Source organism: Nelumbo nucifera, chromosome 6 (assembly GCF_055504915.1).
Source record: "Nelumbo nucifera cultivar China Antique chromosome 6, China Antique-T2T, whole genome shotgun sequence".
Taxonomy (NCBI): domain Eukaryota; kingdom Viridiplantae; phylum Streptophyta; class Magnoliopsida; order Proteales; family Nelumbonaceae; genus Nelumbo; species Nelumbo nucifera.
The window spans coordinates 21,346,863-21,362,595 of NC_142654.1; the positions used below are offsets into that span (position 1 = coordinate 21,346,863).

Below are 15,733 nucleotides of genomic sequence, written 5' to 3' on the forward strand. Positions count from 1 at the left end.
AACAGTCTTCGCTACTAACCGTGCAACCACTAACCACGAAGATTTAAGAAACAGAAGAGAGAGAGAGAGAGCCAGTTTTTCTTTTCCAGTTTTCCTCTATCTCTCTCTTGAAACCTCGCTATCCCCTTTTGCTTTACGTAACGATTCAGATTTCTTTAATGGTAGCTAGACTCCAGAAATCTCTTTGTTTCATTGCTTTCTCCTACTTTCAGTCGTTGTTCATGCTTTTGCATCATATCCAAGTTCTGGGTGTTATTTCTTTCTAGGCTGATAAGTTGTATATTTTCTTTGGAAGATTTGTTTCGCTCTTGGGAAGAAAAGGAGATAGATAATTAAGAGATCAAGAAAGCGATGAAAGACCAGACTGACAGAGAAGCTTCGACGAGCGGGGATGGAGAGAAAGCAAAAGGAGCGGAGCAGCAGAAGGTTCCCTTCTACAAGCTCTTCTCTTTTGCAGATAAACATGATGTGGCGCTGATGACTGTTGGCACGACATGCGCCATTGTAAATGGGCTGTCCATGCCGCTCATGACTCTCATCTTTGGTCAGCTCATCAACTCCTTTGGCTCTTCAGATCGTTCACACGTTGTGGCCGCAGTGTCTAAGGTATGCACGTCAAGGCAGTTCACAGTATGCCTAATTAGATACACCAGAGCTTACAAGATAAGCCATTGTCGTTGTTAGAATAAATGTGTCTTAGCCAAACGACAAAGTACTTGGCCAGTGATAAGAACCTTGGTCTCTTTACTGCAAATAGTGAGCCAGCAATCTCTGGTTTGGATCCTTGATGACTGCCTGGTTTGGTTAACAAGGATCTCAACTCTCAGTCCTATTGCTTGGAAGAACCAAGTCTAGGTAACACAAGTACAAAACTCATGCCATTGAGAAATGGGTTCAGATCATTAGGTGTCCAGCCGGCCGGAAATCTGAGTGACACATTTAATTACAAATTTGATCGATTATGTCACTCAGAATGCCTTCTGGATCGATCATACTTAGAAAAATCCAATTTCTGAGATCAGATTTAGTGATTACTTTAGCAGCTCCAGACTCACAGGACAGCACAATTTGTATGGCTCAATTAGCCACGCTAAGAATTGGATCTTAGTTAGACATTTGTGTTCCAAAATTTCTCGTCATTATTAAGGACAATGTTGAACCTTTTGGGTGAATTAAATGAACAATGTCCTTGTTTGATGATTAAAATAGCGTCTTACAAATACAAATACAAATACAAATACAGGTTTGTATTGTTTGCACCACCTCAGAAATCGAAATGCCCGATGGCCATGTACGGCGTGCCAATTGATCGCTGATTCCAATTATTAAATATCTAATTGTATGTGGAGCACTAGAGCCGAATACAATTAGAGATTTAATAGCTGGAGTCAGCAATCAATTGGCACGCCCTACAAGGCCATCTGGCATTTCGATTTCTGAGGTGGAGCAAACAATAAAAACCCCCAAAATAAAATACCCCACCCTTTAAATGGATTATTGTTGGATCCTGGTTGGTTGTGTTGGTTCTTTCGGCTTTGATCTTTCAATGAAGCTAACAAAGAGAATGAACAAAATTCAGAGACACTCACTTTAAAATGGCTAAAAGTAATGCTTGGTTGAAATGTCAGGTTGGCCCAAATCATAATGAACTGCAGCCCAAACATTCTCATCAATGTATCTATGCATGATTTCCTGAGAATTTATTTATCTTTTTGGCTTCAGGTATCTCTGAAATTCATATACTTGGCTTTTGGTTCAGGTCTCGCATCTTTCTTACGTAAGTGTACTTGATCCCTTTTCCCTTCATTCTTTTGCACATAGATGGCTGATTGAATACTCTTTCTCTGGATCATACATGGACTGAGTTTATATGGATGGTGTCCATGATTCACATGTAGCCTGGACCAAGGCAGTGATATCCAATCTCCGTTTCAGATCTTCATTTTAATTCTTATGCAGAACGCCAGTATGCAGTATCCAGCCTAACCCAGACCAACCCATTCATATCCATTTTATATGGAGCTTCCCTTAAAGTGAAAATTTTCCATTCAGAAAACTATTTACAAATAATGGTTTCATCCCATGTCAATGCGGTTAGCTTATTACAGAAATACTGAATAAATGGGTTGAATAAACATTAATTGTCTCCAAATTAAGCACTCAGGAATTGGACAATACATATCCATGTAAATTCTGAGTTGCTACTACTTGTTATTCACTCCAGAGGTGTCCAGCTGGATGGTGACCGGAGAGAGACAGGCAGCTCGCATTCGAGGTCTATACCTAAAAACTATTTTGAGACAAGATATTACATTTTTTGACACGGAAACAACAACTGGAGAAGTCATTGGAAGGATGTCTGGGGACACCATTCTCATTCAAGATGCCATGGGTGAAAAGGTAGCTTCTCATGTTCTGTTTTGTTCTTGTTTCAAACTTGTATCTGCATTTACCTACTTCCTAGAATGCTGAGAAACAGTGCAGACTAGCTAGACAAGAAATTAATAGATCCCATGACATACTTCAAATTCTTTTGTTAGGTTGGAAAGTTCATCCAACTTCTTTCTACCTTTTTTGGGGGCTTTGCAATTGCATTTTCAAGAGGCTGGCTTCTTTCATTGGTCATGTTGGCATGCCTTCCTCTCCTTGTGATCTCCGGTGGTGTAATGTCAGTATTCATTTCAAAAATGTCGAGCCGCGGACAGATCGCCTATGCTGAAGCTGGAAATATTGTAGAGCAGACAGTAGGAGCCATTAGAATGGTAAGGCATACTCATAGAGTCCTAATAAAGAAGGAAATTCTGCAACTCAGATGCATACATTGCTTTTGAGTACAGTAATCCATAACTGACTCATTATTTTTTTAAACCTAAATTCCTTAGGTTGCATCCTTCACTGGGGAGAAACAAGCCATAAACAAATATAATGCAGCAATACACAAGGCATATGCTTCCTCCATCCAGCAGGGCTTTGCATCAGGCATGGGACTTGGAACAGTTTTAGTAATCATATTCAGCAGCTATGGATTAGCCATATGGTATGGATCCAAGCTGATCATTGAGAAAGGCTACAATGGCGGAGTAGTCATCAACATTATAATGTCTCTAATGACTGGTGGAATGTAAGTATTGGATCATTTTTTTAACAGAGAATACCTATAGATATCCCCTCTCTTATTGGTCTCTTGAATCAGGTCGCTGGGCCAGACATCCCCATGCTTGAATGCTTTTGCAGCAGGACAAGCTGCAGCATATAAGATGTTTGAAACAATCAAAAGAAAACCATTGATTGATCCATATGACATGAGTGGCATTGTGTTAGGGGACATCAAGGGCAATATAGAACTAAAAGATATTTACTTCAGCTACCCAGCAAGACCCAATGTTCATATATTTTCTGGCTTCTCATTGCAAATTCCAAGTGGCACCACTGTGGCTCTAGTTGGACAAAGCGGAAGTGGGAAATCAACAGTGATCAGCCTGGTGGAGAGATTCTATGATCCCCATTCCGGTGAAGTGCTTATTGATGGTGTCAACTTGAAGGAGCTGCAGCTAAGATGGATAAGGGGGAAGATTGGACTTGTCAGCCAAGAACCCATCTTGTTTGCAACTACAATAAGAGAGAATATCGCGTATGGAAAGGAAAATGCAACAAATGAGGAGATCAGATCGGCAATTGAGCTTGCCAATGCTGCAAAGTTCATTCACAAGCTTCCTCAGGTACATCAGCAGCAAACTTTTAGAGAATAGTTTCTTCTTTAATTATGTAAACATGACAAGATCACAATATACAATTTGTTTAGGGGCTTGATACAATGGTAGGAGAGCATGGGACACGATTGTCTGGTGGACAGAAGCAGAGGATTGCAATTGCAAGGGCCATTCTCAAGAGTCCTAAGATTCTACTTCTTGATGAAGCAACAAGTGCATTGGATGCAGAGTCTGAGCGCATAGTTCAAGAGGCCCTAGTAAGAATCATGTCAAACCGGACGACTGTGGTTGTTGCTCATCGTTTGACCACCATTAGGAATGCAGATACCATAGCCGTGGTACATCAAGGGAAAATTCTAGAGCAAGGTAATCAAAACTTACTGTTTCATTTTAATATGTTGATTCTATCAAAGTTAACAAATACTGAAAACCATAAAAAATATCCTGAAAGTTGCATTTTGTTTACTAGGTACTCACTCAGAGTTGACTAAGGATCCTGATGGGGCTTACTCACAGCTGATTCGTCTACAAGAGGGTACTCAACAAACTGAAGTTTCACCAGATAAACCAGACCAGAGCCTTGATTCTATAATGAGCAGATCTCACAGCCAGAGATTATCCACGAGGCAATCCATAAGCAGAGCTTCTTCTAGTGGTAGGCACTCCTTCTCACTTACATTTGGTATTCCAGGTCCCATAGATCTTCATGAGACTGAAATAGAAGAGGGGGAGGATACTATTGACCAAAAAGAAAAAGAAGATGCACGTCGCAAGGTCTCCATCAAGCGCCTAGCCTACCTAAATATGCCAGAGGTGCCAGTTTTGCTTCTAGGGTCCATTGCTGCAGCTATACATGGTGTAATCTTTCCTGTCTTTGGACTCCTGCTCTCAACAGCCATCAAAATATTCTATGAACCTCCTCACGAGCTACGAAAAGATTCCAGGTTTTGGGCCTTGATGTTTGTAGTTCTAGGTGTCATTTCTTTGGTTTCTGTACCAGTTCAACAGTATTTCTTTGGAGTTGCTGGCTGTAAGTTAATCCAACGTATCCGATCCATGACATTTGAGAAGGTGGTACACAAGGAAATAAGTTGGTTTGATGAAGCTGCAAATTCAAGGTATTTAAACCAGTTTGTAACACCCATTTATCTCCCCTACACACACAAATAAATGCTCTCTAATATATGGATTAATTAAAATTTCTGGTTCTGTTTCAGTGGGGCAGTTGGTGCAAGGTTATCTATCGATGCCTCAAATGTGCGGAGTCTTGTAGGTGATGCCTTGGCCTTAATGGTTCAGAACATAGCAACACTCACAGCAGGGCTTATAATAGCATTTTCAGCTAATTGGCGATTGGCACTTATAGTCTTAGTTCTGCTACCATTGGTGGGTTTACAAGGATATGCTCAGATGAAATTTGTGAAGGGATTCAGTGCAGATGCCAAGGTTATTTCTTCTATTCTACCATTTAACTTGGTATCATTATGGAATTTAAATGATTGGAATTCGATGTGTGAATACATAGACATATTATAATCAACTTCAAACACTAATTAGGGGTTTAGTGGTGCACTTCTTGCAGACAGTATATATACAGTATGTATGGCACTAAGAAAATTTTAAAAACTCTTGCAGTTAATGTATGAAGAAGCTAGTCAAGTTGCAAATGATGCAGTGGGTAGTATTCGAACAGTTGCCTCATTTTGTGCAGAACAAAAGGTGATGGATTTGTACCAGAAAAAATGTGAGGCGCCCATAAAACAAGGAATCCGCTTAGGACTAGTAAGTGGTGGAGGCTTTGGCTTCTCTTTCATTGCACTTTATTGCACAAATGCTGCCTGTTTCTACTTTGGATCGCTTCTGGTACAACATGGCCTAGCAACATTTGGACAAGTTTTTAAGGTATGGTGGTAACTATTTGTTTTCTTAATCCCTTTCCAAGGTAATTCTTTGGTCTCTGATGGTCCGATACATATAGGTTTTCTTTGCCTTGACAATATCAGCAGTGGGAATTTCACAAACTAGTGCAATGGCTCCAGATTCCAACAAGGCTAAGGATTCAACTGCTTCTATTTTTGAGATTCTTGATAGCAAATCAAAGATTGATTCAAGCAGCGAAGAAGGTGTTACCCTAGCCAGTGTCAATGGTGATATTGATTTCAAACATGTCAGCTTCAGATATGCAACACGCCCAGATGTGCAGATCTTCAGTGACTTGTGCTTGAGCATCCCTTCTGGGAAGGTATTTAACACCTCCCTGACTTGTTTCTTGAACAATACTTAAACAGTGTTTTTGGAAAATAAAACTCTTAGGCGACATTTCTAGTCGTTTTAGTTGCTTTTTGAATTAACACTAACATTCTTTATTGTTTCTAGACTGCTGCCCTGGTTGGAGAGAGTGGTAGTGGAAAATCAACTATTATCAGCTTGTTAGAAAGGTTTTATGATCCTGATTCTGGCCATGTATTGTTAGATGGAGTTGAAATTCAGAAGTTTAGGTTAAGTTGGTTGAGGCAACAGATGGGGTTGGTAAGCCAAGAACCCATATTGTTCAATGAGACTATTCGTGACAATATTGCTTATGGAAAGCTGGGTGGTGCATCTGAAGATGAGATTATTGCAGCTGCAAACGCATCTAATGCTCACAATTTCATAGCAGGATTACCAGAAGGATACGATACCTCAGTTGGGGAAAGGGGGGTACAATTGTCTGGTGGCCAGAAACAACGGATAGCCATAGCAAGAGCAATACTGAAGGACCCAAAGATCCTTCTGCTTGACGAGGCCACAAGTGCGTTGGATGCAGAATCAGAGTGTGTAGTACAAGATGCATTAGATAGAGTAATGGTGAATAGAACAACTGTTGTTGTTGCTCATCGCCTCTCTACGATCAGAGGGGCTGATATAATTGCAGTAGTGAAGAATGGTGCCATTGCTGAGAAGGGAAAACATGATGAACTGATGAAGATATCTGATGGTGCCTACGCTTCTCTAGTAGCACTCCACATGAACTCTACATAAGCAAAATAGGAAACAACCGTGTAGTATTTTCACACATTAAACATCTTACCGTGATCAATAGGGCTCCCTTTCTTTTCTTTTCTGTTTCTTCCTTTTTTATCAATGGACAGTGAGCAAAAAGGCTTGCCAACTGTTGATGTTAAAACTTAAAAAGAAAGTAGAGGAAATCAATATTGATTTATTTGATTATGATATATTGTTGTCTTCCTTGTATCTCTTTTAAGATCCTAAATAAGGTAAAATGATTCATAGAGAAGAGCAATGCTCTCTAGAAAATCTTCCTCATGGCAGTCTCAATTACAACAGAAAAATAAAATGGATTAGCAATCAAACTCCAAGGGTTCAGAGGGAATACCTGCATTTTTCATTCATTACCTTCAATTGGAATGCTTATTAGAGGATTTTCTTGTTATAGCGACTTTAACCCTTTAAACACATGCATATTTCTGTGACTTTCTGCTGTTACACCCTTAGCATCAGAATTATTACCCTCTATATTTTCTCATCATTGTGTGCAGCTTTAGCTATTATTTCCTTCAGTGGTTGGTATACTGACCATTGGCACCATTGTTGGTGTTTTCAATTCGTAGTTTTCCCCATGATGGTGCTCAGCAAACCTGCAGACAGTTTCTCATGGCCATGTTTGGTGTGTGCCTGCAATAAGATGGCTTGTTTTACAAAACAATTCTATGACATTGACCATCTGAAGCCGTACGAAATTACAAATGCAATCACCTTTTGGATGAGACTCCTTTTGCATCACTGTTTTAAAACACTTGCTCACTTAAACAGATCTGACCAAGAAAGCCCCTCCAAATCGGTAGTGGAATCAATCTCTGAGTTATTCAATTTCATTTTTATAGCATAGGACCCAAGTAACCAAAGCATGGAGAAAGAACAAGAATGTCAACAGGAGTTGGATGAGCTTGAAATGTTTCATAGTAATGTCTTAGGAGAATTATACGTATATATACAGAGGGAGGGTGGAAAGAGTTTAGAAACAGAACATGAGAAAGAAGAGTGGTTGTAAAAGAGAAAATGCTCTTAACTGTTCATTAAATTTTCAAAATATATCATATTCTTTCTTTTTCTTGAACCACTTCCACAAAGCCTTGGACTAATAGAACAATTGTAATCCCCAGGTAAAGCTGTTTAAAAACTTAATGGCGGCTGGGTTTTTTTTCCCAAAATGAAAATAAAAAGATGAACACATGTTTTATCCACAAACCGATGAGTTCAGATACAGTAATTGAACGATCCATTTTCCAAAAATGGAAAGAAAGGGTTGAATGTTTGAGCTTGCTTATTAGGAATTAATAAAGATGAGGATTCCATCGTAAAATGTTACAAATCCTCGGAATGAAGCAAGATGAGACCGTCAGAGATTCCAACTCAGACCGATCTGTCAATCTCTTTGAGAAGACTTCTTTTCAAAGAGGAATTCAGTTAGCAAAACACGTTCCTTGGAACGGAGGAGATCTTCTAACCGAACGAACGGAAATAGATTATATACTTTAAGCAGGGGGATTCTTTTTTTGATAAATTTCTTAAGCTATTCATATGATTTAATTAATTGATTAATACCCTTACTGTTTTAAAATTACGAACGCTACGTTTACTGTTTATGACAATTGTCTATCTAAACATTATCATTTTAAAATTGACTAATACTATTCTTATTATTTCTGACAATTGTTTAAAAATTATCAGGGTCACTAAATATGATAAAAAATATAAAAATGACCGTTTTACCCTTAAATTCCACCGGATGGAGCCATCGGAGAGAACAGCAGCAGAGATCTGAGATAAAAGCTACTTGTTTCTGATCTGAAACCCAGATTAGAAACAATCTCCAGTGAGGGAGGTTCGGTCCAAATCGCCACTGCTAAGAGTTGCAGCGGCGATGGTAGGGGAGGAAAAACATGAAAGGTGAGGTTGAAGAAGGAGAGAGAGAGAAAGCGTCGTTATAGCTAAGAGTTATCGTTCTTTGATTCACCTTCGCCGTCGTCGTCCTCATCGGCGATAGCCTCCTTTTTCAGAATATCAAAGCTGAAGGCAAAGAGATCGCCGCCGCCGGGACGCCTGTCGTGAGTTGAAGAAGAATCATATTCGGATGGAGGTGTTTCCTCACTCGCTTGTTAACCACGCTCAGTATTCCAGCTCGTACTCTGTTCAGGAGTTAGTAGAAGCTCGTTAACCACGCTCATTGCTCCAGCTTTGTTGCTGCGATGCTCGAATGTTGCTCAGATACAGCCGAACCTGAGAGGAAAAGGACCTCCCTTAGTGGGGAGAATGCCTCTGATTAATCAAAGAACTTGAAACCTGTAGATAATTTGCATCTTCGTTTGGTAGATAAGCATCAACGGCCTGGCAAAACAGGTGGGAAGCTATCCGCTAATGACTCCCGTTAGTTGATTTACAGAGTTTCAGAACCTCCGGCGAAAACTAGACCGAAGACAGTCGTGTTGTAGGGTCTGGACGCCATTGCAAAACCGGCGGAGCTTCCAATCTCTTTCAATGATTTAGCCTGGTCATGGCGCTTGGAAGAAGGCCCTAGAAGCACTGAAGAAGAGGAATTGAATCGTCAAAGCCGAAAAATTAGCCTTTTCTTTTTTCTCCCTCAACTGATCACGAACGTTGCGAAAATTTTTAATCAGAGCGAAAAATTTCTCCATCTTTTCCTCATTGTCATCATCGACTTCTTCTGCTTCCACGGCGACCAGCAGTGGGAGAAAAAAAAAGGACGGAAGCAACTCGACACAACTTCGGCTTCGAGTGGGTAGTAAAAATTAGAGCACTTGCAAGTGACGGAGCCGGAGACGCTAACGTAACATGATCTTACGTTTACGCTATCAATTTTTAAATGATAAGGGTATAGTCGGTCAATTAGCTAAACCATATGAGAATCAATAGCATAAAATTTAGTTTATAGGTTTGTAGGTTGATATATAAAACTAAGGACCTGTTTGGCAAGTCTTTTTTGAAAGATCTTCTAATAGTTCTGACAGTCAAAAAATGCATTGAGCTTTTGCATGAAAATCTGAGCAGTGCGAAGCTATTTTGGCAGACATATGTCTTTCCGTGTCTTTTCACACAAGAATAAAATGTGAAAGACATGAAAAGCTTCATTTGAAGTTTCTCGAAATCAGTCAAAATGAGTTTTTGTGTCTTTTCGGCCCTTCGGTTTTTGGTGGCTAGATCTTCTACGAACCAAACGGAAATAGTCCGAAAATTGATCTACCTGGCTTGTAAACAACTGAAAGACCGCATGAAAAAATGCGCCAAACGGGCCCTAAAACAATTAGTTCATGAGGGGTAGAAAAAAATATCCTTATGATTTTTTTATTTCACCGCCTAAGCACTTAGGCATTGGGCGCCCCATGGTTGCCTAACCTTGTCTTGGCACATTGAAAACTAAATCCGATTCCAAACATGATTAAATGGAAAGGGGATATTGAACTCAACTCAACCCATCCCATATATAGTGCATCCATACTCAACCAAGCCTATATATAATGAAAGGTCAATGGGTCATCTTTAACTCAGAGTTACCTCAACCCAAACCTGATCACCAGAAGTCCAATTAAGGCTAACCAAATAAACACTGTGACTGAACTGAAAATCTTATTAGAGCAGGTTGTATTTAGTATTATTGCCCATTCTACTTGCAATGTTTTAGGTTGGTCAATACAAATTTTATTAAAATATAATTTTTCAACCACAAATGATTTGAGTTATCAATACAACATTTGGTATTATTGATGATTCTTCAAGAAACATGCATCAAATTTGATGTTTCTATTATAGATGTCAACACCCAATCTAATGCCTATATATTTTTAATAGAAGTAATTATTTGGCAAGATATAATAAAGCACTTTCTCAAAAGTTTGTATTAACCAATGTAAAACATTGCAAGTAGAAGTGACAATGGTACCAAATACAACATTTGTCTTCATAGTGAATAAGATTTGAAGGAAGTCAATGACTCCTTAACAATTGAAGCTGAAACTGGGTGGTTCACTATATTCTTGAATATTTTATTTATTTAATTATTTTATCCACTAAAATATAAAGCAGCAAGTCATTCAATTACTGTGAACAAACTAGAAATTATTAAAAATAGTAAATTGCAATTTTACTAAAACATCTGCCTCGGGGAAGCTGTGATAAATTTTTCTTTTCTACTGGGGTGGAAACATCACATCATCCATCTTGAATCCTTTGCATGGGTAGCTGCTTCCGCCAGTCTATTATTTCTTTTCTCGTGAGTTAGCATTTGAAAGGTCTGATGAGCAAGAGAGGGAAGTTCTTTGGGGACTGATTCCCAAGGTTGTTTCTGGTATTTGTGGAGAGAAAGGAATTCCTAGATCTTTAAGAGCTTGAGATCAGATGATCATATCATATTGGGTAAAATTAAAGAAATGTTTTTCTCTTGGCTGTCAGATTATAAGGAGTTTAGAGGGCTAGAATATCATAGATTTTTTTATAAGGACATTTTATTTTCTTGGTAATATTTGCTAACAAAAGCTGTAGGTCCTGTACACCAATGGGTGTACATGGTCTATAGTTATTTGATATTACTATAGTAGGACCTAAAGCTCAGTTTGGAAGGAGTATAAATACAAATATATAGAATGTAAAACCTTATATTTTGTATGTATTTGTATTGCACATATTTGTATTTGTATTCATTCCAAATTTAACCTAATGCATTTACACTAATGCAAATAAAATTCATGTGCACCTTACATAAACAAGACAATTAAATCTAAAAGCATATGTCTATCACACTTCACACACACCAAACAAAGTTATGTCTAAAACAAGACAAACTTCCTATTTGCACTATTATGCATTTATATTAGTACAAATGAAATTCTCACCACAAACAAACTAACATGTACCTTACAACTAAGGGGTACTAGTTGGGTCTAATTTGAATTTACACAACTTCAGGCCTGGTCCCTAAAGCTGGGTGCATTAAAATTTTAAAAAATGCTCAACCCGAATCTACCCAAGTTGCAACTTTATCCACAATTGGTCATTACTCTGATCTGTCCTTGGGCTTTAACAAATCGGAGTGATCCGAATCTGATCGGATTCTATTATCCAATCCGAAGATCTGTAGAAGGGTTATCCGAATTCGACCAAATAGAATTGGATCTCGGATCAGATCATGATCCGATCCATTTGCACCCCTAACATAGATCCTATGGTAATTTCCTAGGTATTATAACCATATTTCCTTAATAATTATTCATAATTTTCATAAGAAAAGTATAGAGTTCATGTTAAAGTATAGAAAATCAACATATTCATGAGAAGAAAAAAAAGAAAGAAAAGAAAATTCAATTTATTATAGGAAAAAATGTGTTGATTAGATAAAATTTTAAGTTTTTCCTTACTTATTGATTCAGGTTTTAAAGTCTTTGAGGGTTCAATACAGCATTTAGCAATGTTTGTATTGATAAAACCTTAACAAATAAAAAAATAATTAATAAAAAGAAATTAGTATATAAACACACAAAATGAATATTTTAGTTTAATAAACCCTATTTTATAATTATAATATCAAAAAATAAAGAATAAAAAAGTATTTTATAATACATAGTGCAAAACTGCTTAATGATTAGACAATACGATCCTCAAAGGGCACCTTGTCGACTAGGCATCGCCTTGACAACTATGATGATATTATTTATATATTAAAAGTTTTTTTTTTATTTTAAGAAAATTTATTTTTCAAATAATACTATGAATTAAAAATTTTCAGAGATTCGAATCCCCACGGGGAACCCATCAGTGTCGAAAATCGGAGATGGAGGACCATTTTATCCCCGACGGAGTTGGGGACGGGGATTTATTTAAGAATCGGGGTCGGGGACGGGGAATATGATCCCCACCCCGAACCCGCCCAATTGCCATTCCTATTCGTTCATCTCTTGCTAATTGCATTTCCTCAAAACGAGTCAGTGAACTGATCTTGTTGGACTCGTCAGAAGCTAAAAGCCCAAAACCCCGTCAAAAGCCAACTGTTGGAAATCCCATTTCATCAGTGGATTTGCTTCCCGTAATGCTACAAGTGGACTACGGAGCTACGAATGTGAAAAACTATCGATTCAAGGACTCTGTCTCAGTCTCAGCTTGATTTTAGTATATAAATAAAACAAACCATCTGTTCTTCGCTTTACTACTCAATCTAGCTACAAATCAGCTGCATGTCACCATGGAAAGCTCTCCATTGATTGTGATGGAGGGAAGGAAGTTGAGTCTCTTTCTCTTTGCTTTGTGCTCTCTTCTTGGGCTGCCCTTGTCGGCCGGAGTTGAATATATATCTGCAGTGGGTGATCCTGGAATGAAACGAGATGGTCTGAGAGTGGCAATCGAGGCATGGAATCAGTGCAACGAGGTCGGAGAAGAAGCTCCCAATATGGGAAGCCCAAGGGCCGCGGATTGCTTCGACGTCGACACTTCTGCGTCACCTGGTGAGCTTCTTCTTCTCTTCATCATCTTCTTCTTCTTCTTCTTAATTCAGTTCATGACAGACTGAAACTTATCGTTGGCTTTGAAATCCTACTCTGAAGTCAAGTTGGTACACAAGATAACTGAGAGAGACAACAAGCTGGGCTTAGCTAGTCCCTCTCGTGGAGGGTTGATGTCCGACGATGTAGACGATTACGCAGCTGAGAAGGAGATATACTTGGGCAACAAATGCCAGGTAGAGGATCAGCCGAGGCCATGGCAGTTCTGGATGATCATGCTCAAGAGTGGCAACATGGACTCATTAGCGGCTCTATGCCCAGAGAATGGGAAGCCTTCAAAGGCCTTTCCGCCACAGTCAAGGTTCCCATGCTTCGGTAAAGGGTGCATGAATATGCCCTTGATCCATCACAACTTCACCAGTTTGCAGAAAGGAGAGAAGGGGGCTAGTGTGTTAAGGGGAGCTTTCTATGGGACATGGGACCTGGATGCTGATGTTACAAGAGGGCTGGTTTCAAACACCATTTCTTACTACTCTGTGGATTGGGAAAAGGAAATTGGCAAGGGAAGCTGGGTCTTCCATCATGTGCTGAAGACTTCACACAAGTATCCATGGCTAATGCTCTACTTGAGATCAGATGCCACAACTGGATTTTCTGGTGGATACCATTACCCAACAAGGGGGATGTCCAAGATTGTAAGTTTCTCTTTTAATTCCTGATGATCAATTGAATCCATATCTACTATTATCTTTAATTATATATGTTTGATGATGACGATTACCCAATAAGGGGGATGCATGTCTGATAAGATTCTAAATTTCTCTTTGAATTCTGGATGATCAAGAGAACCCATCTACTATTATCATTATATATGCTATGTGGAAGTGTGACAAGTAGGTCAGGTCACAAATTTCCACTGTATTCATTCTGACTTTTGATATATTCCCTTTGTCATCATCAGTTGATCAATTCTTAGTAAGAATGAAGACCAAATAAACTGTTGTTATTAATAGATTCTAAACTCACCCAATTTCAAAGTAAGGTTCACACTAGATGTAAAGGGAGGGGTCTGAAGTTCCAAATTGGAAGTGACTATTTGTTCACAATCATCCAGCTTATCAATTCCATCACTTTTGTATTTTCCTTTGTCATAATCTGTTGATCAAGTCTGACTAAGAATGAAGAACAACAATTAAACTGCTCTTGTTTACAGATTCCAAAGTCACCAAATTTCAAAGTAAGGTTCACACTGGATATAAAGAAAGGTGGGAGTTCTAAGAGCCAGTTCTACCTTATGGACATAGGAAGCTGTTGGAAGAACAATGGGCAACCTTGCGATGGCGATGTGACGACCGATGTCACCAGATACAGTGAGATGATCATCAACCCCAGAACTGAGTCATGGTGCCGCCCTGATAATCTTAAGTTCTGCCCACCTTACCACACCCTGCCCAATGGAAAAAGAATCCATCGCACAGACAAGGCCAAGTATCCATATGAGGCTTATCACATGTATTGTGCCCCTGGACATGCACAGCATGTAGAGGAGCCATACAATTTATGCGATCCATACGGCAATCCACAAGCCCAGGAGGTAGTGCAGACACTGCCACACCCAGTTTGGGGAGAATATGGGTATCCCACAAAGAAGGGTGAGGGGTGGATTGGAGATGCCCGGACCTGGGATCTTGATGTGGGAAGGTTGTCTCAGTCACTTTATTTTTACCAGGTTTGTGCTACTTTCAGGTCCTGTTCGATCAAGTGCATTTATCCATGTTCTTTTATTTTTTTGGAAGGATCATTTTATTTATAAAAAAACTCATCATTAAATGAGACATTTTTGTCACATCCAAGTGTTGACAAATTTCTCCCATGTGGGTAAGTTATTTATCTAGTGCCGTCGGAGATGGATATCACTTACCCACGTAAATGATACCCAGGAAAATAAATCTTTCCTAATCCCCACATAAATCTGAAAAATGAACATGAGGTTTTTGATCAATGAAAACTAAAATCCCTTAATACTATGATCTGTTGAACTTTTATTCAGTTTGTATTAATTCAGCATTTTTATGAAGTATTAACAGTGAAACTTACTGAGTATGCAGGATCCAGGTACTAAGCCTGTAGATAGATACTGGCCTTCTATTAACGTGGGAACTGAGATCTATATAAGTGAGAATGAAGTTGCAGAGTGGACTGTCAGCGGCTTCGAGATTGTTGTTCCAAAAGATGACTATTGAAGATGTGATCCAAGAGTAGTCGTTTCTCCTGGTGTACACTGTACACAGGTTTTATACAGAAGGACATGGAGTTTATCAGTTGCTAACAATCCTATTTAATTAAGATGTTTTCCAAGAGAAATCTAATCTTCATGGAGATGTAGAGGAACGCAATTTATGTGCATTTCATTCCAAAATCTTGGTGGGAAGAAGAACGCGAAGGATTGGATATCATCATGATTGACAAAACAATTCTACCACAGTATACAAGGTCCTAAATCTTGTTTATATTTTA

General features: G+C 38.9%; 1 protein-coding gene and 1 pseudogene across 2 annotated transcripts; both read left to right on the forward strand.

The window, feature by feature from the left end:
- Positions 1-94: 94 nt before the first annotated feature.
- LOC104608387 (ABC transporter B family member 9-like) lies at positions 95-6,734 on the forward strand. The gene is made up of 12 exons (XM_088889238.1): positions 95-606; positions 1,723-1,777; positions 2,225-2,400; positions 2,541-2,762; positions 2,883-3,121; positions 3,194-3,719; positions 3,803-4,076; positions 4,180-4,828; positions 4,928-5,156; positions 5,346-5,612; positions 5,689-5,952; positions 6,087-6,734. Exons 1-12 carry the CDS (start codon positions 352-354, stop codon positions 6,729-6,731), a joined length of 3,801 nt encoding a protein of 1,266 aa, XP_088745364.1. The 5' UTR covers positions 95-351; the 3' UTR covers positions 6,732-6,734.
- Positions 6,735-12,960: 6,226 nt separating this feature from the next.
- Positions 12,961-15,459, forward strand: LOC104608444 (uncharacterized; annotated as a pseudogene). The gene is made up of 4 exons (XR_016077671.1): positions 12,961-13,219; positions 13,280-13,911; positions 14,430-14,945; positions 15,325-15,459. The product of XR_016077671.1 is annotated as an uncharacterized LOC104608444 (transcript).
- The last annotated feature ends 274 nt before the right edge of the window (positions 15,460-15,733 follow it).

Excerpts from the sequence above, each read along its gene's own strand:
- LOC104608387 (XM_088889238.1), top strand. The coding sequence starts at position 352 with ATGAAAGACCAGACTGACAGAGAAGCTTCGACGAGCGGGGATGGAGAG. Across the intron at positions 2,763-2,882 it reads CAGTAGGAGCCATTAGAATG|GTTGCATCCTTCACTGGGGA; the intron begins GTAAGGCATACT and ends TAAATTCCTTAG. Across the intron at positions 5,953-6,086 it reads TGAGCATCCCTTCTGGGAAG|ACTGCTGCCCTGGTTGGAGA; the intron begins GTATTTAACACC and ends TATTGTTTCTAG.